At 37.4% G+C, this 26,155-nt stretch overlaps 1 protein-coding gene across 1 annotated transcript in view; it reads right to left on the reverse strand.

The window, feature by feature from the left end:
* Positions 1-11,323: 11,323 nt before the first annotated feature.
* The window catches only part of smo (smoothened, frizzled class receptor), a 73,174-nt gene continuing 58,342 nt past the window's right edge, over positions 11,324-26,155 (reverse strand). Inside the window, exons 11-12 of the mRNA XM_039761004.1 lie at positions 19,966-20,100; positions 11,324-13,612 (exon numbers count right to left, since the gene is read on the reverse strand). Coding sequence (XP_039616938.1) covers positions 13,029-13,612; positions 19,966-20,100 — 719 coding nt within the window. The 3' untranslated portion in view covers positions 11,324-13,028. The remainder of the gene's footprint in view (positions 13,613-19,965; positions 20,101-26,155) is intronic.

Below are 26,155 nucleotides of genomic sequence, written 5' to 3' on the forward strand. Positions count from 1 at the left end.
GTTTGTGAACCCTTTAGAATTTTCTATATTTCTGCATAAATTTGACCTAAAATATCAGATTTTCACTCAAGTCCTAAAAATAGATAAAGAGAAACCAGTTAAACAAATGAGACAAAAATATTATACTTGGTCTTTTATTTGTTAAGGAAAATGATTGAATATTACATATTTGTGAGTGGCAATAGTATGTGAACCTTTGCTTTCAGTATCTGGTGTGACCCCCGTTTGTAGCAATAACTGCAACTAAACATTTCCGGTAACTTTTGATCACTCCTGCACACTGGCTTGGTAGAATTTTAGCCCATTCCTCCGTACAGAACAACTTCAGCTCTGGGATGTTGGTGGGTTTCCTCACATTAACTGCTCGCTTCAGGTCCTTCCACAACATTTCTATTCGATTAAGGTCAGGATTTTGACTTGGCTTTATTGAACTTTATTCTTCTATAACCATTCTTTGGTAGAATGACTTGTGTGCTTAGGGTCATTGTCTTGTTGCATGACCCACCTTCTCTTGAGATCCAGTTCATGGACAGATGTCCTGACATTTTCCTTTAGAATTCTCTGATATAATTCAGAATTCATTGTTCCATATTCGATCATTTTCCTTAATAAATAAATGACCAAGTATAATATTTTTGTCTCATTTGTTTAACTGGTTTCTCTTTATTTACTTTTAGGACTTGAGTGAAAATCTGAAGGCCTTTTTTAGGTCATATTTATGCAGAAATATAGAAAATTTTAAAGGGTTCACAAACTTTCAAGCACAACTGTAGATGGCCCCCACCTGTCTCAGACTGAAAGTATATAAATGAAGGGACAACTTAAAACTTACATTTAAGTTTAAACTTATAAAAGTTGACCAATTGTGACATGGCCTTAAATAGTGAGTGAAAATATTTTACTCAGTACTAGTTCACCTTAACCATAATAAACTTGAGTGTTCAGATTATTTAGCTATGGAACCAATTTGTTATACATTTTCAGTTTTTAATTTGCATTGCACAAAAATTAGCTAATAAAGCAAACTGAACAGATATATGAATATGACTTAAGTTTCTGCAGTGGCGGGGCACTGAAACTGAAAAGAGAAAGAACCAATGTATAGCATAATATCTCTGCAGTTGCAGGTTAGAAGTCAGAAGTCACCATGCATTCCAATCTTCGATGCCTGTTTAATGTAATATACTCACCAACAAAGTCAAACTCCCCAATATTATTATCATTGGATGCAGAAAAAACATTTGACATGACTAAATGGAAATACCTTTTCACTGGATTAGAGAAATTTGGGTTTGGCCTGAACATTTGTGCATGGATCAAACTACTGTATACCAATTGTGATAGACAGCCGGGTCCCATGCCAGGCCGGGACGCCTCTGCTGCATACGTCCCGGGGGAGCCATCATGGACATTGTAGTATCTTCCCTGGGGTGCTTGGGGGCAGTCTCCCTGGCCGTGGATCCCTCCTCAATCTCCCCCGTGGCTCCATGGGACATGGAGTCCCCCACAGCAGCAGGGAGATGGGGTGGCCGCTAGGGGGTGCTGCGGAGAATCAGCTACCACACTGGACGGTTTATCAGCCCCACCCGGAGGTGCAATTAAAACCAGCTGGTCAGGCACCTGGAACACTTCCGGGTGGGGTATAAAAGGGCTTGCCTCCCAGCAATCAGGGCGAGAGTCGGGAGGAAGGAAGACAAAGCTGGCGAGAGGACAGGAGGCGGCCAGAAAAGTACTGTGAGCCCTGGACATTGGGGAATCGGTGCAAGAGGCACTGGTGTTTGTTAGAGCACGGTAATTGTAAATAATAGTGTAAATAAACGGTGTGTTGGGTGAGATATGCCGTCCGTCTGTCTGTGTCCAGGCCAGCGTCCACACAATCCAGAAGCTTCAGTTTGTATTAACAACATTTGTTCAGACTAGTTTAAACTAGAACATGGTACCAGACAAGGATGCCCCTTGTCACCGCTGCAATTTGCAATCGCCATTGAACCACTGGCGGTTCACTGTCGAAATGCTGATCAGATAAAGGGAAATTTCTCTAAATGCAGATGATATGGTACTGTATATATCAGACCCACAAAATTCTGTGCCTGCAATCTTAACAGCACTTAAGAGAATTTCAAAGGTTCTCTGGTCTCAGAATTAATTTGAATAAAAGTTTGCTCTTTCCAGTGAATTCTCAAGCATATAATATTAGATTAATCACCCTACCTTTTATCATTGCAGATCAGTTTAAATACCTAGGGGTAAACATCATAAGTAAACACAAAGCTCTATATCAACAAAATTTTGCCGTCTGCATGGAAAAAATTAAGCAAGACTTGCATAAATGGTCAACCCTTCATCTTACTCTAGCTAGAAGAATTAACACTGTTGAAATGAACATTCTTCCTAAGCTTCTTTTTTTATTTCAAAACATTCCAATATACATCAGTAATTATTTTTTAAGCAATTAGATTCAACAATAACGTAATTTATTTGGAACTCAAAAATCCACGTATCCAAAGAGTGACCCTACAAAGACCAAAGGCAGAAGGTGGCATGACTCTACCCAACTTTCAGCTTTATTACTGGGCAGCTAACATACAAGCTATAAAAACCTGGACACAAACAGATGAACATACACAGGCCTGGTCTGCAATAGAAGTAAAATCCTGCAGTACTTCTTTATATTCCCTGCTTTGTGCCCCAGTAAATGCAAGTTATCTGCAATATACTGAAAACCCAATTGTGTTCACTCACTCAGAATATGGAACCAATGTAGAAATCATTTTAAGATGGAGAAGCTTTTATCTGTGGCACCTCTGCAAGAGAACCACCTCTTTCAACCTTCGCAAACATATGCAGTTTTTAATATCTGGAAAAAATTTGGGATTAACTTGCTTAGAGATCTTTATATAGACGTCTTTGCATCCTATGAACAATTACATTCCAAATTTAACATTCCAGCTACACATTTCTTTTACTATCTTCAAATTAGGATCTTTGTTAAACAGAACCTGCCAGATTTTCCTCAGCTTGCACCCTCGTCCATGCTGGAAAAAATATTGCTCAATTTCAAGGACTTAGACGCCATCTCTGCAATATATAAAATTATTTTACAGTCCCTCCCTTTCAAAGATTAAAGAGGACACTGGGAAAAAGATCTCTTCTATACTAATAAAAGGCAAAGCCCTCACTGACTGACTGACTAACTGACTCATCACTAATTCTCCAACTTCCCATGTAGGTAGAAGGCTGAAATTTGGCAGGCTCAAACTTAAACTTAAACTTTTAAGTGCCGGGTCTTAGCTAACATTAAATAAAGCCGTGGACATCGCAAGATTGCACGAGATAGCACAAGCACAGCTGAGAACCTTCGATGCATGTACTCCGAGCAACTCACGTGAACTGACTGTGAACGCAGTACACAGAGAGCTAGCAAGAGCTCCAAAGAGCACTGAACAAAAAACACATTACACAATTGAGAAGGCAGCAAAAGAATATGAAGCGAGTGACGCATAGAAGCATATTCATAAGTACAGCTACTGCGGAAACAAAGCACGGTGTAAACCTTAAGTTTAAATTAAGTTCAGAGATATGCTGCTGCTGGCGTTTGTCATGGCTACAACGAATACGATATTCTCGAGATACAAGTTTAATGAGAAGATGCAGGGTATAAATGAGACTTTTGATTACTTTGTAACGGAGTTAAAATTGCTGGTGAAGGACTGTGCTTATGCAAACGAATAGGAAAGCAAGGTGTAAAGCTTAACTTTAAATTAAGTTCATAGACACGCTGCTGCTTGTCATGCCTAAGACAAATACGATATTCGCAAGATACAAGTTTAATGAGAGGATGCAGGGTATAAATGAGACTTTTGATCACTTTGTAACGGAGTTAAAATTGCTGGTGAAGGACTGTGCTTATGCAAACGAAGATGAGATGGTCAGGGAAAGAATAGTGTTTGGCACAAACTCAGCAAAAGTGCGAGAGAAACTTTTTTACGTTCATAGACACGCTGCCGCTAAATATTCACAGGCAAATCCACAACTTAATACCGGGAATGCCTGTTGAACATCTTAGATTCAAGAGTACCGATTTTGGTAGTGATCACTTCAATGAATTAAACCTGTTATCTTTACAACGGTCGACAACGAAGATGAGATGGTCAGGGATAGACTAGACAAACACAGAATGTAACTTGAACAAAACACATCCTCCAAATATGAACCTGATTGAAACAAATAATGATAATCAAATCCTTGATGACAGCAACACTCATAACAGTCACAAAACAATTACATTGACAATCATGTTACGTTATTTTTAAAATGTTTCCTTTTCTTTTTCATAACTTCTTTAACACAATACTTCTCTGCTGTGAAGCACGAGTATTTTTCTAGTAATTAATATATCAGAAAAGGAGTGGAAAGTAGCAATGCAGAGACTTCACTCGAGCTCCATATGCGTAAAGCATACAATTATTCAACTAAAAATTATATATCGAGCATATCTGTCTCACCTAAAACTCTCCAAAATGTTTCCAGGAGAAAATCCAACCTGCGAACACTGCAATCAAGTCCCAGCCTCACTGGGTCACATGTTTTGGTCTTGCACCAAGTTAACACCATTCTGCACCAACATTTTTAATTACCTTTCAGTCAGCCTTGGTGTCACAATCCCTTCTAACCCATTAACAGCTGTGTTTGGTGTTCTTCCAGATGGGTTAAAAGTAGAGAAGGACAAACAAACTGTGATTGAGTTCACGACACTCTTGGCATGCAGACTTATTTTGCTAAACTGGAAGAATCTTAACTCTCCTCTTTTCAGTCAGTGGGAAACCGATGTGTTATACAATTTGAAATTGGAAAAAATCAAATACTCAGTTAGAGGATCTGTACAGATTTTTTTCAAAACATGGCAGGATCTAATCAGTAATATTTTAAAATAAGCTCTTAAAGTACAGAGGAAGCAATTATATCTGCATTTCTTTTTCTTCTCCATTCATCTCTAATGCCCTATCAAACTTATCAATTTAGGTATGCTTACAAGCCTTAAGTTTTATCTCGTTGGCCATGCTCTCTCTCAGGGGTGAGGATCGACTTGTTCTCAATCCTATTTTTTGTAAAAATTGATCGATTTGTATGGAATGATTACAATAAAATTAATAATAATAAAAAAGTCACCTAGGCAATAGAAACTTCCCTTAGCTCAAGTGTGTAGTCCAGTGCTTTTCTGATGTGGAAGCCCCACATTGGTGGCCATGTCAGGACATGAAACAGACGAGGATAGGGCCACATGAGTGATTACTCACTGGTGACATGCCTAAATCCATTTAGCGCCCTACAATAACATGGTCTTTAAATTATTCCATTTATATTCAATTGGGAATACAGATTACTGAGAATTGTTTGTATACTGATATAATGAAACTATATATATAATGGTGTGAATTTGCAGGTTTTCTGTATATCCAAATAAATAAATAAATCAAACCAATTACTGCATTTGAAAGACTTAATCTCATTCTACTAAATGTGTATACTGAATTACTTGTTTTTCTATTTTTCTTTATTGACAAAATAATTTTAATAACAACACAGAAAAAAATAGGTTCACTTTTTTATTTAGAAGTAAAAAAATACAAATGATTTTTCTACAGTACTTTCAGTGTGATTCTTTATTTAGCAGAAAATGATTTACTAAAATGACAATGAAACATCACTCTGCTTTTATTTAAAATAAATTAAAATTGATGAGAAATTTTGGATCTGTAACAGACTGAATACATTAAAATGAATGTACAATAATTTTTGAAAATTTTTTTGCGATACCATACAAAACATGAAAATGTAAAGGAAAATATACAGTGTACTTATATATACAGTATATATATATATATATATATATATATATATATATATATATATATATATATATATATATATATATACATACACACATAAACACACACTCACAGATTTAAAAAAATGTAAAAAGCCTGCTGAATCATTTAAAACCAAACATTGTGAGGCCAGTTTAAAAAAGACCCTGTTAAATAAATATAAATTCTCTTTTAAAATGAATCAGTTTCATACAATAGCATAAATACATTTTGTTTAAAAAAAACAAAATGAACTATTTTCATAATGTAAGCACACAACATGAAAATTCTTTTGGAGAAAAGTAAAAGTAAAAAAGAAATTAAGTACAAAGTGATATTTTGTCATGATACTTTTCATAAAGTGATATTAAAAAATCTTTTAAAGACCTTTAATTTGAAAAATAAAAGTCAGAAGCAACAATATTCTACAGTTAGTTCATAACAATTGCCTTTTTTCAGTTATCCACAGTATAATACATAATTCAGTTTTATTTTCAGCAAAAGTACCATTAAAGTCCCTGCTCTATATGTGATTGTCATAAGTACCATCATGGTGAAGGAGATATTTAGAATATATGATAACACTTACATGATCCTTTTTCTAAAATAAAATTTTTTGATTTCCCTTTGTTAACCTTAATAAGGCTGTTTATACATTTTAGTATTTGTATTCATATTAACCAGATAGTTTTCACCCAAATAAAAGTAGTGAGAAGTCAAGCAAAATGACACCTTTTATTGGCTAACTAAAAAGATTACAATATGCAAGGGGCCTGAGTTGCCTTGATAGCTTGCATATTGTAATCTTTTTAGTTAGCCAATAAAAGGTGTCATTTTGCTTGACTTCTCACTACATTCATAATGGCCAACACAGTACAACACCGTAGTACTATACCCAAATAAAAGGAAAGTTACTAAAAGGAAATAGAGGGACTCAGCATAGCCTGCATTAGTTCTGAAGATGTATATTTTGTTTTATTGAACGCCTGCAATAAATCTCATTCTATAAAGTTCTGCAAACACATTAATATTGATTTACTCTGAAAGTTCTATTCTGCTGTAAAATATAAAAAGAATTACAGTTCAATATTCTTAAGTTGAAATATTTTCTGTTAAGCTGCTTCTAGCCTATATTTAATACTTCAGCTTATTTTTTCATACCTGTATATTAATGTAAAGGAAATTTTACAAGTAATAAAGTTTTAGAAATAGTTTGAAGGTTTCGGCAAACAACTTTAATGTTGTAAATATGCAAACAATGGTGGCTATAAACCGGAACTGTAAATCAAATTTACATTCACAAAAGAACAAAAAGCAACATGATACTTTATAGCAGGAAATACAGACACATAGTGATGAACCTGATATGCTACAGAAAGGAGTAAATTCCTGTGGAATTTGTTAAAGTCACTCAAATATAAGCACAGTATTTTATCTGTCTTTAGCAGGATCCTCATTAATGTTACCTTACAACAGTATTAGCATGTTGTCCAAGTTAATGTGTGAACATACTGTGACACAATCCATATGCCAAAGACAACATTTTCTATTCTATATTTTAAAATGTTTATATAAAAGCTTTAAATCCATATGAATATATTAACCTCATATTCACACATCTATGGTTCAACTGCATCTGGAATAGCAGCTACTTTGGTATAAATTTTAAAAATTCTGCTACCACCAGAACCATCAAGCCTCGCATAATCAGATCTCTATGAATAATTGCATATACATAAAGTACCCCAAATTCTTCTGTTGTACCAGCAGTTCAACAACTGAAGTAGAAAAGATACCCATTTCACCATTTGAGACATTATAATCATTTCAATAGGTACAGTCCCTGCAACAATATGGCTTATTTGAACTGTATGATAAAAGCAAATCACCCCCCCAAAAAAAAAAACATAAAAGAAATTGGACTTCTTTATCAGACTTGTAGCACACAATTATGGGGTTCTGTGATATTTCCATAAATTTTAGCTTAGCAATACTAATAATAACCCTAATTTCATAAAATGTCAGAAAGTGTTTCACTTGTTTTGTTTAGCACTTTGTAACAGGAAAAGTACTATTGTCATATTGGGCGTAATTGTTTGCTTTTATATATATATATATATATATATATATATATATATATGTATATATATATATATATATATATATATATATATATATAATTTCTGAACTATGTCACTCCACATGCTGTCAGATATGCACTTACTCTTCTCTATTGTTAACATGCATTTTCAGGAAGACTGCTTAACAATAGGCATGTGGACATTGCAGACAGAGCAAAGTGTTCTTCACTGGTACCATACTTGCTGTATTAATATAGAGTTTTATTTGGCTGAAAGAAAATTATAATCTAAACTGGATACAAGCATATTAAACTTAAAACTAACTTCTACATTTTTTCACACAACTGAACACTCAGTGAACGGTACATCAAAAACTATATTTCAGAGTAAAAAAAGGACCTAATCATATGCATGGATTTAGAAAATGCTTATATACGGTGTACGCACACATATAGTATTTTATATACATTTTTACAGATGCACAAAAATGTATTCACAAACATACAAGAATGTAAAAGGAGAATACCAACATGAAAATATTCCTTTCTCTAAAATTCTTTATAGATAAAATATCTTATTCCATAATGTAACAAAAAAGCGAACATCTTAACACAAAGGATTAAAAGGTTTATTATTATAAAGCTGCCTTAATCTCTTGTTTTCCTTAACTGGAAGCTAAAATACTTTAATGGAAGTGAAATGATTTCACTATGATCACAATTGGTTAACACATGAAAAAGTACTCACTGCAAATAATAGACCTTTGATGAAAACAACATACTTTACAAGCTTGAATTCTACAAAACAACTTTTATGTTTTCTTGGGTGACCACCACAATTGGATACATGTCTGAATCTCATCTCTGAAATCTGAATGTCAGAAAAACATTGGCTTACATGTGAATTACTACTTTTTCATAAATTGACTAGCTTCTTTGCTTTTATTATTCAATATTAGTCTTTTCCTGGACTGTTCACCAAAGAAAAATTTCATGTTGATGGCAACACCTTATGATGCTAAGATCATGAAAGAAGTGGGAAAAATAATCACCATCATTCACTTGAATTGTTTTAAAAACCAGTGTTCATTTTTTCAATCATATCTCAACCAAAATTGTAAAACTATAAAGAAAACTCTGCAAACTCACCATCACAAACTGAAAATTTACTGATACCTCAAAGTAATACTCATAAAATAAAACTGAGACACAACACATACACTCTTATAAACACATATATTTTACAATACTATAATCACAGAGCACTCCTAGTTTGACTGCTGCAGGTTTCACAGAAGAAAGAGTAAAACTAATTAATAAACTACAGTTTTTTGGCGAAGCATAGTAAATAAGTTTTAAATTAACTTTTCCATCTCAGTATTATTTGATGAATAAATACATACACACATTTTACTAGGTGCAGTCTAATTCCCTAGCCAAAGAGCTGGCATTGCCTATTGACTTGTCTGCCAGCTGAAACTGCCACACTAGTACACAGTTCCTCCTCATACTGAAAGTGGCTAAGCTAAATTGTAAATTGAATCTAAAAGAGCAAATATCACATATCTTTTTTGCCAGCTACTTTTTCTAACTTCTCAAATCAAGTTCCCAATTAAATTTATTTTTAATATTTTGTATTACATTTAGATTCACTCTTACTTTTGTTCAAAAAGTGGTTCTAAAACTGTATGTCTAAAAATTCTACACAAGAGTAAAATAATGGGGTTTACAGAACTTTAACAATTAAAAAATGAAAAACTTTTATCTTTCAAATTAGAAATGGTGTTTCAGATCCTGTTTTATAGTGAAAAAAGAAAACAGTCCTGACATTAATCTTTAAAGAAGTTGATAAAATTATAACTACAGCTGATAAGATTACAGCCTTCTTATCAGTCAACTCAAATAATTTATAAATAGTTAAAAGGAAGTTATATTTCAGATCTTGAAGTCTTTGCTGGCCATTAAAATGAAAATGGATAAAAAAATGGTTTTATGGATACAGCAATAAGATTAAAAACACTATAAAGATAAATACCAAGGTTGGTTTAGGTTTACTGTTTTTTTTCCCCCCCAACTACAACATCAAACTCTATTAAACATAAGATAAAACATGTTTACATCTAGCTGTAGAAAGTCATATAGATGGTGTTCTGCCCCTTTAAGCGATGGTCAGCTTTGAAATCAAAATAAAGATCCATGTGCTTAATTTGCTTGTATTAAAGGATTAACAGGGCAAGAAGAGAAATGGAGTATACAGATACTAATCCAAGCAAGGCAAGTGTTTTTACATTTACAATCTAGTGAGATACCAGAGGTAAATGAATACAAATTAGGATTTGTTTTAGCATAATTGTTAAACCACTTCCATGCCAAGCTAATTTCTTAAAGGGCAATGCCATTTAAGTTTTAGTTATTTGGTTTTCTACAATTAAGGGTCTTTATTTTAATAATGCTTGCATTGAAACATTTTTCTGGGTAGCACTATTTTAAAATGATTACCAAACAAATGTAAATATCATCACAAGTGAAGTAAAATGTGTATAATGGTTATTTACTTAAATGTATAAACAAATGAGTATAGCATTAACAAGTCTCATAAGATAAAATTCCCTTTTTCTGTTTCATGTTAAATTCTAATAAATAGAACTTTCAAATAAACGTGTCCTTTTGAGGTATCAATAATTTTAAAAATGTATAATGCAAGCAAATGCTGTGATTATGTCATTATAGAAGTGAGTTAAGCATATGGAAAATAACCCATAACTTTAAGAAGAGACATTGCTGGAGTTTCAAAAACAGCAAACAAAAGTAAACATAAAAGTTTCTTAGACATTATATCCTTAATGCATCAAAGATTGTTTTCTTAAAAAAAAAACCCTTCCACTACAATCTTTCAGGAAAAGAGTATTAAGTCTTAGAAACCAGTGCTTCTTTTTAAGTATGTTCTTTTTTGTAATCTTTTACATATATACTCAAAAAATGATTATTGTGTTATGTTGCCATTACACTGCTAATGTAAGTTGACCTTAATCATAATGAAAATGTTAAGACTTTCTTTATCTTTTTCTTACCTGACATAATTAAACCATCAAACATCCCCTAACATAAATTTTGCGTGTTAAATGAAACATTTTAACTCAAGTAGAAAAAATACAAATGGATTTCATTACGAAGAAGAGATTTTAGAGATATGTTGCCATCAACCCAGTTACCTTAGGTTTACTTATTTAATGTGTTTTAAGACTTAAAAGTAATCAGAAGTCAAGCAAAATGACACCTTTTATTGGCTAATTAAAAAGATTACAATATGTAAGCTTTCAAGGCCACTCAGGCCTTTGCATATTGTAATCTTTTTAGTTAGCCAATAAAAGGTGTCATTTAGCTTGACTTCTCATTTCATCCATAATGGCTAACACAGTACAACACCCTAGTACTAAAGCCTTAAAAGATGATTCTTAGGCTATATTGGCATTATTTAAGTACCTTAACTTGTTTTAACCCAAACTGAACATGTTTGTAAGCTTACATATCAATTTTGGGATTTGTGGAAGTGAAATTGAGCTAGTTAATCTTAAGTAAACTGGCAGACCTGTCACAAATCTTGCATCTCAAGAGCTACATACCTTTTGTTTACTGTGCAGGGAGCTATTTTTTATTATTACTTAGGGTAACTGGATCCTTGATTTAAAAAAAGAGTCAACTAATTATAAAAAGGTATTTAATTACTGGGGTAATTACTATATACAAATAAAGGTTTAACAAATCCGAATTGTTTTACAAAACCACAATCTAGATGTCTGAGAAACGGCTACATAATCAATGAGTATGACATCAGAAGATACTAATTGTGTTTGGTTAACCTGTAGTAATTACATTAAACCAAACAGTTTCAAGATTGAGCAATGAAAACAAGTTGACTCAAATGACAACACTTTAGTCAGAGTAACTATTCTGGCTAATGTTAGATTAACCATAATGAATTAAGTTTAGAATTACATTTGTCATTTTTTTTTTTAATTTCTCAATTAACTTATGCAGACATTTTTTTATGGATTAAGTTTATGCAATGAATCATATAATTAAAAAAACAACCCAATAACATCAGAGTTATTGCTCTTTTGTGTCTTACCTACAAACCTAAATAAATGACCATTCCCAACCCTGGACCAGATCAAACCTACGTAAAAGAGATGTAAATAAATGTCACACTAATATTAACACTAAATATCACATATTTTCACAGCAAAAAAGCTGAAGTGGGATAGACAGCTTCAAGACAATACACTGTAATCGCACTTGATCTCCTGGAAACTGTACATTACTATTCCATCTGTTCTGAAATATAGTTCTGCACACTTTGAAGATATAAACTCTGAGACTGACATATTTTCTTGAAATTATCAAGTTTTGTTCTCTTTTTAAAAAGAAATATGATTTTAAAACCTTTTTAGATTACTCTCTAAATTTACATATACATTTAAAGGAAAATGAGACATTTTCATATAGAACAATTTGAGCTTTGTTCTTGGTGCATTTAAAAGCACTTTGTAAAAGTGATGACTATGAAAAAGTCATATACTATGAGATTAACACTGATGGAGGTTAGATAGTGCTGATTTTCCACTAGAAGAGTGAAACATTACATGAATAGATGATAGGCAACCTTACATTCACAACCTCAAAATGCCTATTAATTAGCACTATTTTGCCTTTCTGGAGTAATAGTGCAAACAAAAGTCACATATTTCAGAAGACTGACTTGCACTTGCTACTGTTATCTCCTTCTGAACCACTTCTGATTATGTAAAATAATAAATGAGGGGGTAGAAGTGCACATTTTAAATTTAGTTCATCTCAGTATTTTCAATTCATGAATATTAAACAATGTGTCATAAAATGCAAAACAGCTTTTGCAGTCTTCTTTTACGGTAGAATTTTGGCAAATTTTTAATATAAATGGAAAACACATTCCATTAATTGTACTGGCCTTATTAAAGTTACTATTTTTCTTTTCTTTTGTAAATAAGAAAAGAGGATTAAAACCATCCAGCACTTTATGCTTACATGTAAACCTACGAAACTCAGAAGTCAGAGTCTGCATCCATTAATTCAGCATCCATTAGATTAGTCCTTGAGTGAATTGGTGCAAGACCAGTTCTTCTCCCTTGAGTTCTTGGCATGTGAGAGTTTGCCCCCACAGGTAAGATGGCAGGCCCTAAATCCTTAGGATAAGGGTGAAACATCCTACTGTACTGCTTTTGAGTATGTTGAAAACAACTGCTGTTAACAAATCTGGGGTCCTTATCAGATAATGTATTTACAGTTCTGTGTTCTCTGCAGTCATAGTAGCTGCTGAAGATCTGGTTGGGTGCCATTTCTGCATATGGTGGAGGAAGTGCAGACTGATACTCTGGGAAGGAACCAGGAAGAGTGTCTTCTGAGGCTAGCACTTCACAGGGATGGGCTACAAGGTTAGTCTGTCCTGGCAGTCTTGGAAGACGAGGGATTTTACTGGAAGCCTGATGTGTATTATAGGCCTTTTCTTCTACACATCCAACAGGACGAGCATCCTGTTTCCTCCTTCGCTTTTTCTTTTTCCTCTTATGAGGATCAGGAGGAATCTCTGCTTCCACAATCCACATGTCTTTATTGTCCTCTGGTGGCACTGTTGAAAGTAAACAAAAACAAATTTAGAATTGAGTATGCCATTCTGAAAAATGACAAAAAAGGTTAAACTTAGTCATATTCTTTTTTGCTTGATTAGCCACGTAACATTGACTAGAAGCAAAAAAACAGTCAAGTTTTTACTTTTTTATATAATTATTTATGGTGTGCAGTCATTCTATGTACATATGTGGGAAAAAGGCAAATCATACATCAAAAATATGTGAAATTGTGAATAATAATATACATGGTGTATAATAAACAATCCTTCTTTAAAATAGGGTGTCCAAAGCAGTGAAGCAAATCATCTGCATTCAAAAAATACTGAGCAAAATGATCACTATTCTTCTTGCTCCATTATACTTTACTACAAATTCCCTTATGTCAAGCACTTCAGTTTTTCGACCTAAAAGCTGTGTAGTACATATGAATGTGCAAGTATACATGTATTAGCATGAAACTCATCTAAAACACCATTAGTATCCAGTCAAAAAGAAAAAAGGCTTCTCTCTTCTTCATCAACTGTAGCTTTATTATACTGTTCTACATGATTTTTTTAAATACAGGGTGTTGGTGATAAAAAGAAAGTTTTTTTATTGGAAACAACCTACTTCAAGTAAAATATTTTTATTTTTAATATGCTGACATATGGTAATCTTGATTAAAGCATAAAAATGCTTTAACAAGAATATATCCTTCCTCAAAATTATATCAAATCAAAATGCCCCAAATAGCTGCCATTTATTAAGCTAACTGATTCATCCATTCACGGTTTCCATGATACTTAGTGCTAAGAATTAATTTTAAAGTAACTCTGCACTGTTTCTTCCCAATGAAAATTAAAAGATTTGTTGTTTGGTGAAAGTGAAATACCGCAAGAGAAAATGTCAAGCTCTGCAGGACAAGACTGTATGCAAAGAGATTTGGAAAAGTCCTGCCTACATCTAAAACATTTACAACCACGCACACGGTTCAAACATTTCTCATTTGTGTAAATGCTATTGTCAGTCACAGTTTGTGTAGAGAGAAAGAAACGATATTTACTCACAGGCAGTTATACATTGTGTTGTCACAATGTAATTCCAAACACAAATTCAAAATTCAGTGATATTGACGAAGAGGTAAAAGCGAAAAGAGATCGAAAATATGGACATAAGTGATATGACAGAAGTATGCAGAGGATATCTGGGGGAGAAGAGAGACAAGCCAGTGAGACACAAGGACAGCTGCTGTACAGGCTTTTAAATGTCTGAAGCGCCACACGAGATGCTGATCACGTGACACGGCGGCAGCAGCAGCAAGCCAGCAGCTGATCGAGCAAAGAGGAGGTAAAAAACAACTATTGGTTTCCCATTGTATCACCGTTTAAGAGGGGGTTTTGGCGGAGCGATCATGTCTCCTTGGGGTGCATTCAGCCCCCGTCTTCACAACGTGAGCAGCAGAGATGCGAATTGGCTGCCACTAAAGTGCAGGGTGGGGGAGTTGGCGAGCGAAGTGAGCAGTGGGCAAAGCCCCCAGTTGTAAGATATTACAATATACTTTTCTTGATAGTATCGTTCCATCTGGTGTTAGTTTAAATAATGCTATTATACAATCTGAATTAACTGTAAATCCAAATCAAATCAAAACTATTCAACAAATAGCAAATATTCACAAATGATGCAGTATGTCAAAGTAAGGCTTGCTTCTTCTCACTGTTTACAATTCATGTCTCATCCTGGATATATTTTAGGTAATCTTACATGTTCAATGAACAACTTTTAATTGTATTACACCATGCTTTGCACAAACTGATGATAGCTTGTTGATGACTGTAAATTACATGAATTATCTGAGATTCTTATTAAAAGGTCCTGTTCACAGTGTTGCCATCTAGGGTGCACTTTTTGAGAAAAGATTGTAGAGGCTGGAAATGCTACCTATATCTTCATCATCACTAGAAAGTGTACTATCAATGATAAGTATTGAAGAAAGATTAGTAAAGCAAACGTAGTTTGCTACTAGCAGTTTAAATTTGAAGCTTGACTGTTAAAAAGATGCAAGTATATTGTCAAAATAGATTTGTAAGTATAGGAGCACAAACCCAAGTATATAGTGAAAAATTTACACACCAAGCAGTTTCTTTACTTCATTCCATCATCTAAGAGTACATATGTTTGTAATCTAGTAATAAAATTTAAATTATATGCTATGCCCCATTCTGATTTAAGACTTTAAAAAAAAAGCCTTTTTATTTAAAGACTTTTTGCATTCCAAATGAACTGTCCCCAATTAAAAGAAAAACTAATATACTGTATATAGTGGGTTATTCTTATAAAGATATACAAGCTTTGGATTAAAAAAATAAATGGAATGATATAATGTAAACTCCTCCTTGAACCGTCACCTTATCGTGGTGGAGGGGTTTGCGTGCCCCAATGATCCTAGGAGCTATGTTGTCCGGGGCTTTATGCCTGGTAGAACCACCAAGGCAAACTGGTCCTAGGTGAGGGATGAGACAAAGAGCGGTTCAACAAACCTCCAATGATGAAAACTTTGGAGCGTTTTCCCTTGCCGGACGCTGGTCACGGGCCCCCTCTGGAGCCAGGCCTGGAGGTGGGGCTCGATGGCGGCCCTGGTGGCGGGCCTGCACCCATGGGGCTCGGCGGGCACAGCCCGAAGAGGTAACGTGGGTCCTCCTCCCCATGGGCTTACCACCTATGGGAGGGGCCAAGGAGGTTGGGTGCAGTGTGAGTTGGGTGGTGGCCGAAGGCGGGGACCTTGGCGGTCTGATCCTCGGCTACAGAAACTGGCTCTTGGGGCGTGGAATGTCACCTCTCTGAAGGGAAGGAGCCTGAGCTAGTGCGCGAGGTCGAGAGGTTCGGCTAGATATAGTCGGACTCACCTCGGCGCACAGCTTGGACTCTGGAACCAATCTTCTTGAGAGGGGCTGGACTCTCTACCACTCTGGAGTTGCCCCCGGTGAGAGGCCGAGCAGGTGTGGGCATACTTATTGCCCCCACTGGAGCCTGTGCATTGGGGTTTACCCGGTGGGCGAGAGGGTGGCCTCCCTCCGCCGGGTGGGGAAGGGTCCTGACTGTTGTTTGTGCGTATGCCCGAACAGCAGTTTGGAGTATCCACCCTTTTGGAGTCTCTGGAGGGTTGCTAGAGGGCATACCTTCTGGGGATTCCCTCGTTTTGCTGGGAGACTTCAATGCTCACGGGCAATGACAGTGAGACCTGGAAGGGCGTGATTGGGAGGAATGGCCCCGATCTGAACCCGGCGGTGTTTTGTTATTGGACTTCTGTGCTCGTCATGGATTGTCCATAACGAACACCATGTTCAAGCATAAGGGTGTTCATATGTGCACTTGGCACCAGGACACCCTAGGCCTCAGGTCGATGATCGACTTTGTGGTCGGTCGTGGACTTGCGGCCATATGTCTTGGACACTTTCGGGTGAAGAGAGGGGCGGAGCTGTCAACTGATCACCACCTGGTGGTGAGTTGGCCGATGGTGGGGAAGATGCGGTCAGACCTGGTAGGCCCAAGCGTGTTGTGAGGGTCTGCTGGGAGCGGCTGGCAGAGTCCCCTGTCAGAAGTAGCTTCAACTCCCACCTCCGGCAGAACTTCAACCCGTCCCGAGGGAGGTGGGGACATTGAGTCGAATGGGCCATGTTCCGTGCCTCTATTGTTGAGGCGGCTGACGGAGCTGTGGCCGCAAGGTGGTGGTGCCTGTCGTGGCGGCAATCCCGAACCCGTTGGTGGACACCGCGGTGAGGATGCCGTCAAGCTGAAGAAGGAGTCCTATAGGACTTTTTGTCCTGTGGGTCTCTGGAGGCAGCTGATAGGTACCGGCAGGCCAAGCGAACGCTGCTTCGTTGTTGCTGAGGCAAAACTTCGGGCATGGGAGGAGTTTGGAGGCCATGGAGAGCGACTTTGGACGGCTTCAGGAGATTCTGGTCCACCGTCCGGCGTCTCAGGAGGGAAGCAGTGCAGTGTCAACACCGTATATGGTGGGGATGGTGCTGCTGACCTCACTTCGGGCGTTGTGGGTCGGTGGGAGGAGTACTTGAAGACCTCCTCAATCCCACTAACATGCCTTCCAATGAGGAAGCAGAGCCTGGGGACTCTGAGGTGGGCTCTCCCATCTCTGGGACTGAAGTCACCGAGGTGGTCAAAAACTCCTTGGTGGCAGGGCCCGGGGTGGATGAGATCGCCGGAGTTCCTTAAGGCTCTGGATGTTGTAGGACTGTCTTGGTTGACACGTCTCTGCAACATCGCATGGACATCGGGACAGTGCCTCTGGATTGGCAGACCGGGGTGGTGGTCCCCTCTTTAAAAGGGGACGGAGGGTGTGTTCCAACTATAGAGGGATCACACTCCTCAGCCTCCCTGGAAAAGTCTATTCGGGGTTCTGGAGAGGAGGGTCCGTCGGATAGTGAACCTCGGATTCAGGAGGAACAGTGTGGTTTTAGTCCTGGTCGCGAACAGTGGACCAGCTCTTCACCCTTAGCAGAGTCCTGGAGGGTGCATGGGAGTTTGCCCGACCGGTCTACATGTGTTTTGTGGACTTGGAAAAGGCATTCGACCGTGTCCCTCGGGAATCCTGTGGGGGTGCTCGGGAGTATGGGGTACGGACCCCTGATAAGAGCTGTTCGGTCTCTGTACAACCGGTGTCAGAGCTTGGTCCGCATTGCGGCAGTAAGTCGAGCCCGTTTCCAGTGAGAGTTGGACTCCGCCAGGGCTGCCCTTTGTCACCGATTCTGTTCATAACTTTTATGGACAGAATTTCTAAGCGCAGCCAGGGTGTTGAAGGGGTCGGTTTGGTGGACTCAGGATTGGGTCACTGCTTTTGCAGATGATGTTGTCCTGTTTGCTTCATCAGGCCGTGATCTTCAGCTCTCTCTGGATCGGTTCGCAGCTGAGTGTGAAGCGGCTGGGATGAGAATCAGCACCTCCAAATCCGAGCATGGTCCTCAGCGGAAAAGGGTGGAGTGCCCTCTCAGGGTTGGGGAGAGATCCTGCCCCAAGTGGAGGAGTTCAAGTATCTCGGGGTCTTGTTCACGAGTGAGGGAAGAATGGGCGTGAGATGACAGGCGGATCGGTGCGGCATCCGCAGTGATGCGGGCTCTGCATCGGTCTGTCGTGGTGAAAAAGGAGCTGAGCCGTAAGGCAAAGCTCTCAATTTACCAGTCGATCTATGCTCCTACCCTCACCTATGGTCATGAGCTATGGGTAGTGACCGAAAGAACGAGATCGCGAATACAAGCGGCTGAAATGAGTTTCCTCCGCGGGGTGTCTGGGCTTTCCCTTAAAGATAGGGTGAGAAGCTCAGTCATCCGGGAGGGCTCAGAGTAGAGCCGCTGCTCCTCCGCATCGAGAGGAGTCAGATGAGGTGGCTCGGGCATCTGATCAGGATGCCTCCTGGACGCCTCCCTGGTGAGGTGTTCCGGGCACGTCCAACCAGGAGGAGGCCCCGGGGAAGACCCAGGACACGCTGGAGGGACTATGTCTCCGGCTGGCCTGGGAGCATTTGGGATTCTCCCGGAAGAGCTGGAAGAAGTGGCGGGGAGAGGGAAGTCTGGGCCTCTCTGCTTAAGCTGCTCCCCCCGCGACCTGACCTCGGATAAGCGGAAGAGGATGGATGGATGGATGGATATAATGTAAACCATCCATCCATCCATCCATTATCCAACCCGCTATATCCTAACTACAGGGTCACGGGGGTCTGCTGGAGCCAATCCCAGCCAACACAGGGCGCAAGGTAGGAAACAAACCCCGGGCAGGGCGCCAGCTCACCGCAGTAACGTAAACTAACTATACCAAATAGATGTAAAACCAACCATTTCAAGGAAGCGAATAAAGTTTAGTTGGCAAGTGTAAAAGGGATATTAGGTAAATTCTCCAGTAATTAACAATATATCACTATTTTGTATGTAGTTAATTATTTATTTAAAATTTTTTTTCTTTTACTTCCCTGAGATGAAGAGAAAAAAAAGAAAGTTTTTGTTCAAATTTCTTGTCATATCAGTCCATACCAAAGGGATTTTGGAGTTCTATTTCTTTACTTCTATAGCAGTATTTTAATTTGAATGCCAATGAGCAAAGCTTTTTCTCTGTCATTAGTGGTTTCTGAAATGGCTAATGACCTTATTGGTGATATTTTGTAAATTTAATATATGATTTAAAAAATCTGTGAATTTCCATTGAAATGAACTCAATTTCTAATCAAAACCATCCAATTATTGATCTTCCTTGAACAGTAAGAAAACAGTACAGGACGTGTCATTTTATTTTCAAAAAAATCAAGAATTGCAACTTTGGTGTTATTCTGACTACAAATAGCAAAAAAACAAATTCTGAAAAATCTTACCAGGTGTTCCTGAAACTGTAACTGAGATATCCTGAGGCAAAATGGCCCCTCGCCGAGCAACCATTTTGGGTACATGCTGAGCCCAGGCAGATGACATTTCTATAGATGGCTCATTCATATCCAAGTTCAATCCAGCTACAGAAAATACATAAATTGAAACAGTCTGTTAGTTTAGTCTGCCTCTCTGGCTCTTAGTACATACATTAAAAAAGTATTTAGTTTTCCATAACTAAACATAAGTATGTTATTTATAAATTGTGATGCTACAAAATGTTTATTTAAAACATATTTCAATTATTTGACCAATTTGACACTTATTTTATAGTATGGGCGGCACGGTAGCGCAGTGGGTAGCGGTGCTGCTTTGCAGTTAGGAGACCCGGGTTCGCTTCCCGTGTCCTCCCTGCGTGGAGTTTGCATGTTCTCCCCATGTCTGTGTGGGTTTCCTCCGGGTACTCCAGTTTCCTCCCACAGTCCAAAGACATGCAGGTTAGGTGCATTGGCGATTCTAAATTGTCCCTAGTGTGTGGGTGTGCATGCCCTGCGGTGGGCTGGCGCCCTGCCCGGGGTTTGTTTCCTGCCTTGTGCCCTGTGTTGACTGGGACTGGCTCCAGCAGACCCCCGTATGTGAAAGCTAGTACAATGCAAACAGTAAATTAATGATGCCTTATTTCCTCTTCATAAATGAAAAGTTAGAAAAAGACTATTTTACACAATAGCCAAATTAGTCCTTGTTGAACAAATTTTGTTTTGTTTTATTTCAGATAATATATTGTAAAATGGTAGGTGTTAAAAGATTTTTCCAGCTGCTACTGTGAGTTAATAAATTAGTAGATAAATTAGTCTGATTAATGAAGTTGCATCTAATACTCAGGTAACTAACACAATTTCAAAATGTCTCAACATCTGACAATCTATGTTTAGTGCAGACTGAAAACATAGTCTTTTAGGTGAGTGACTTCCTCAACATGTTTGTATTATGATGCTTAAACTGTAAATGTGTGTGACAGTCTGAAAGGAAACTGCTGAACTTGTGACTAATAGCACACCCATGTTATCTGCATACAGGGAATTTGTTTTAGTTTTTAGCTTCACTTGCAAATTTTCTGAACCAACACACTTTGGCAGAAAGAGTGTCTGATGAAAACAAGAGGTGTAAGAAAACTTTCTTCTCTTGCAACACAAACACATTTAATTTAATATCATTTGCAAGAAATGATCCTTCAGTACTTCACAGACAACAGTTTAATCCAAGCTATCACTTCTGATCTGAGTCTAAACCTTCTTAATGTGGAACATAACTAGTCACATTTATCTTTGTCTCTTATAACAAAAACTGTATACTACAGATACTTTTGCCCATGAATCAGACAAACTGCACTAAAGGAGTATCAGACCTTAATGAGAGAGAGAGAGAGAGAGAGAGAGAGAGAAGCTGTCAAGAAGTGTCTTGTGCTCACAGGAGCATGAGGATTTCCTCTTATCATACTGGGAAGCTTACTGTCTCTAAAATGAGTTCTTCAACAAGAACATGGGGAGACAGATACCTGTTAGCAGTAAACAGCACATAAATGTTCCAAAGATTTTCTACACAAAAGAAATATTTTACCAAGTAGTGTGGTAGAGAGTAGAACTTCAGAGGCTTTCAAAACTTGACTAATGTTATTGTTGGAGAAATTAAGTGCATAGGAGTAGTTAGCTTTGTTGAATGAAACAGTCAAGTTCGCATATATAGCGTGTAAAAGTGTAAAAATCGATCAAGAAATACCAGAGTTATAGTTGAAAACTGAAAACTTCATTGACGTCTGTCAGACAACAGCTTTGAACAGCAACTTGAAATTGCAATGCATCAGTCTGTTGCATCCGCATTATCTGTGCCAAAAAATTGCCATCACAGAATGATGACAAGAAACTGGATGCATCAGTAACAGCTGAAATGGCAGTGTTTCACAGCAACGGCAAGTGCGGGCATTGTTTAGAACAAGTGTTATCTGTATCTAATGACTGTGCCGCCTACTTCACTGGAGACAGAGCGTGCTTTCTCAGCAGCTGGCGTACTCTGCACGAAGTACTCTCTCACCTGGACGAGCACACACTGGACAAGTTATGCTTTCTACGCTCTTATTACCGCAACTAACTAGATCAGGGGTGCCCACAGTTTTTCGGCTTGCGAGCTACTTTTAAAATGACCAGGTCGAATCTACCTACATTAAAAAGTATATATATATATATATATATATATATATATATATATATATACAATGAGTATACTTTATACATAAAATATATGTTGTCGTACCTTGCATAAGTGAATAAACTTTATGGCACAATAACAATTCAATACATTTATGGTCACTACAGAATTTGGATTTAATAATCGTCATGTGGGAAAAGGCTGACTCGCATAAATAAGTAGAGCCAAATAATGCAGTCAAGGAGCTTTTCAGCCAAGTGAAAAATGACGGCTGTCCGATTAACTGCGATTTTAGTTCCCTCTCTTTTCTGTTTCTCAGATCACTTTTCAGAAGGAAGTCAGTTTCGTAGTTTTTATGAACAGTTCGAAAGTGTCTTTCCACATTTTCCTTCTTTGGAATAGCAATGATAGATTGACAGATCAGACAAACACACTTCGATTGTGACATTGTGAGAGAAAAAAATCCTCTTACAATTCCACATAAAGCCTATACCCTCCCCAAACATTTTTTTTTTAAAATCCCTTCTTTAGTTGATATAAATTGGAAGGCTAATTAGATCACAACCGGAGTTTTGTAGTAGCTCGCGCGTTTGATCGTGCGTGCAGGATGATCAGTGTGTTAGAAGAAAAGAGATCTCAGACTGGCCTGTATGTCAATCAAGTGGCAAATGCCATAGGGAGGATATATGATAGACTAACGTTTAAAAAAAAATTTTTTTTTGAATGCAACTCGATCTACCTGCACTACCTTTGCGATCTACCAGTCAATCGCGATCGATGCATTGGGCACCCCTGAACTAGATACATGTACTTATATGACAGCATGAACTGCTTGTAGATAAGGTTAGTCTTTTATTGGTGTCAACATACTGCAGTAGTTTTATTAAAAATAAGTGTCGGTCGTTTTAAAACCATTCACATATGAGATGCCCGTGCACTGTGTCATCCCGGGATTCCCAAGAATGACATGCGGGATTCCCGAATTCCCAGGAATGGATAATGCCGTCCGGGAATGGATTCCCTAGTACTCATCATATTGGGTTTACGTTGCTGGAATGCCTTTAAAATGCAAATACAGTTTTAAAGTGATATTTTTCCTGTAAAGTGGCACATTGGACTCTGTTCTCTTCAAAAAAGAACATTTATCTTTAGTGAAGTATACAAGCAGTACAACTGTTTTGCACTGTTACAAGCATATTCCTGGACAATCAATCAAAACGATAATGAGATGATTCATTTGTAATTTAGGAATAAATAAAGATAAAGAATCAAACTTAAAAGTTTTTCACAGAGAATTTTGTTAACATTTAATTCATTACATACCTCAATAACAAATAATCTGACAGAAGGTGCAGTACTTAAGAATATGTTCTCAAATTAAACTTTACATGCATCAGGGTTTGCAGGTTGTCTCTGTGATCCTTCATTGAAGTTAACACTTAAAGGAGACATTAGCTCTTTTTTCCCAGACAGATTTAGAAATGTGCATCTTCAGAAATATGAAGTTTATATGGAGCACTGCTCTTTTTCCTTTGCGTAAGGTTATGAATCTGATGGCCATTAAAGAATGAGCACCCAGAAAGTCTGTGACCAGGCATATCACAGCTCTCAAGGAGCAAGGATAACAGTAAAGTTCTCAGTGTTAGTGACAGTCAGCAAAGTTCTAATCTTTTGTAAAGAAGACCAATGCTTTGGTGGCCACATAATTGAGTGGTGACTCTGAGGCTAAGGATCTATGCTGGTATCTAGAAGGTTTTCAGTTCAAATCCCATTACTACCAGAAGGGATCCTAGTCAGTTGGACCTTGAGCAGGCCCTTTACCCTGAAAACTGGTATGGGGCACTGTATGATGGCTGACCCTGTGCTCTAACCTCCAAAGCTCTTGCAAAAAGAGACTTTTCCTTCAAGGATTAACAAAGTATATCAAATCAAATAAAAAAGCATTAAAGTGAAAGTTAGATAAAAACTATATACTATGTTATTTTCCATACAGAAAAACAAAAGTATCAAGTAGCATATTAAATCTGAAGCCTTTTAGTTTGCAATCATCATATTAGTAGTTTACAAATCACAAACAAAATCATTATTATTATCAGATGTTAACTCTAGCTCTAATTCAGAAACCATGACTGAGCAGAACTAATCCTTGAGTGTTGCAGTAAATGCAGATTTTTGCTGTTTTGTTTAGGTAGCTACATCCTGCTTTCATTTTGACAGGGGTGAGGGGTGGATACTTGAAAATAGTACTGCATATTTTTAAGTGCACAAGCCAACTTAACCAGTTAGTCAGGCTGCAATCATATGACATAGGCCCTGAGGGGTGGCAGGTTTAATGATTTCCATGACATTTTTATTAATTTCAGGCCTCCTTGTTATATATATTCTAGTTAAGAAGCAATGGAAATGAATGGTAATGGTAAATGACTGGTAATTCATGGTTTATACTATACAATCTACTTTAAGCTGTAGGAAGATAAGTAAATAAATCAAGGTAAACATTTAAATAACATTCGATCTGGCTTTTATATACAAAGTACAGTGATGGCAAAAGTGTGACGTGTAGAACCCCCATCATCATCTGAGTTCTGCCCTTTCTGTGTTGTTGGGGGGATGGGATGGCTGCTTGCTGCTTATGTTGATTGACACATTTACAAGACAAAAGATGCCGATGGAGAGGTGTGAAGGGATTTAAGGTGGACCGGGATTACAAGTTTTTTCATAGGCTTTGGTAATTCTAGTTTTAAACAGCATTAGCAGTATGAAAAGCAACTCTTCTATGCCCGCTATGTTTTTCTTATGTGCCAGGCGACTAGTCAGTTAATGAGAAGTTGTAATGAGCAGTAATCAATCAGGGAAGGTCTACAAAATAAGCACAAACCAATCAGAGTGCAATTAGAGTACTCAAGTATTTGCCTATTTACATTACAATGCTGATGCTGCGTTTACAAAAATATTTGTTTCTGGGGAGAGTTTTTAAAAGAGGAAAGGCTTAGTGACTTCCACATTTCCCCTGACATGAACAACAGTTGTTGCATTGTGAATAATGTTTAGTGGGCTAATGTCTTTCTTGTCTGTTTACATAATCACAATCATTTTTCCTCCTTTTCCATGCAACAGTGAACCATCTGGGGACCAAAATCACCAGGCATATCATTGAGTTTATTCTAAAACTAGCTTTATAGCTTCTCATTTACACACAACTGTGATTTTGTTGAAGGCTCCTCCCCACTCATAAAGACTGATGAGTTATCATAGAGTGACAAAATGCATAGAAATATTTATGATTTTTGGTTTTTTGCATCATAATGCAATTTTATTCATTAGATCGCAATACAATACTGTCTGATTGTTACTCAGGCTTAACACTACCTTGGATTATAACAGTTAAATTCCAAGAGACATTTGAGGTTTATCTTAATTACATAGAATTCTTAGCCAGAGAAATTCTCAGGGTTAACATTAGAATCCCTGAAGCTTATGAAAATATATTTGTGTTGCAAATGTGTCAATCAGCACTGGCAGCAAGCAGCCTGCTATCACATCCTCCACAAAGGGGGATTTTTTTGTGAAGTCAAGTCAGACACAAAATTGTCAGAGCTGAAGTCTGCTTATCTAGGAGTAATGTGTCTGGAATTGTATAGGATAAATAATATGTTGGTTATTTGGAGTACATATATTTCATGTGTGTTCTATGTCTACAACGATCAGTATAAATGTAGGATGACAGGAAATGCTCGGCAAGAAATGTTGAACATGCAACTAAAACAAACTTTTTTTCATGTTATAGTAATAATTGACAAAATGTTGACATGAAGTGTATAATGTATGAAGATTTAAGTCTAAATATCAAATATACACTTTCACAAAAGTTATAACAAAACAAGTGCACTTTTACTCAAGAATATAACCGAAGAAAAAAAAAATTGTTCAATTTGCACGTTAGTGGTACTGTGTAAGGACGGCACGGTGGTGCAGTGGTAGTGCTGCTGCCTCGCA

This window comes from Polypterus senegalus, chromosome 8, assembly GCF_016835505.1.
Source record: "Polypterus senegalus isolate Bchr_013 chromosome 8, ASM1683550v1, whole genome shotgun sequence".
NCBI lineage: Eukaryota > Metazoa > Chordata > Cladistia > Polypteriformes > Polypteridae > Polypterus > Polypterus senegalus.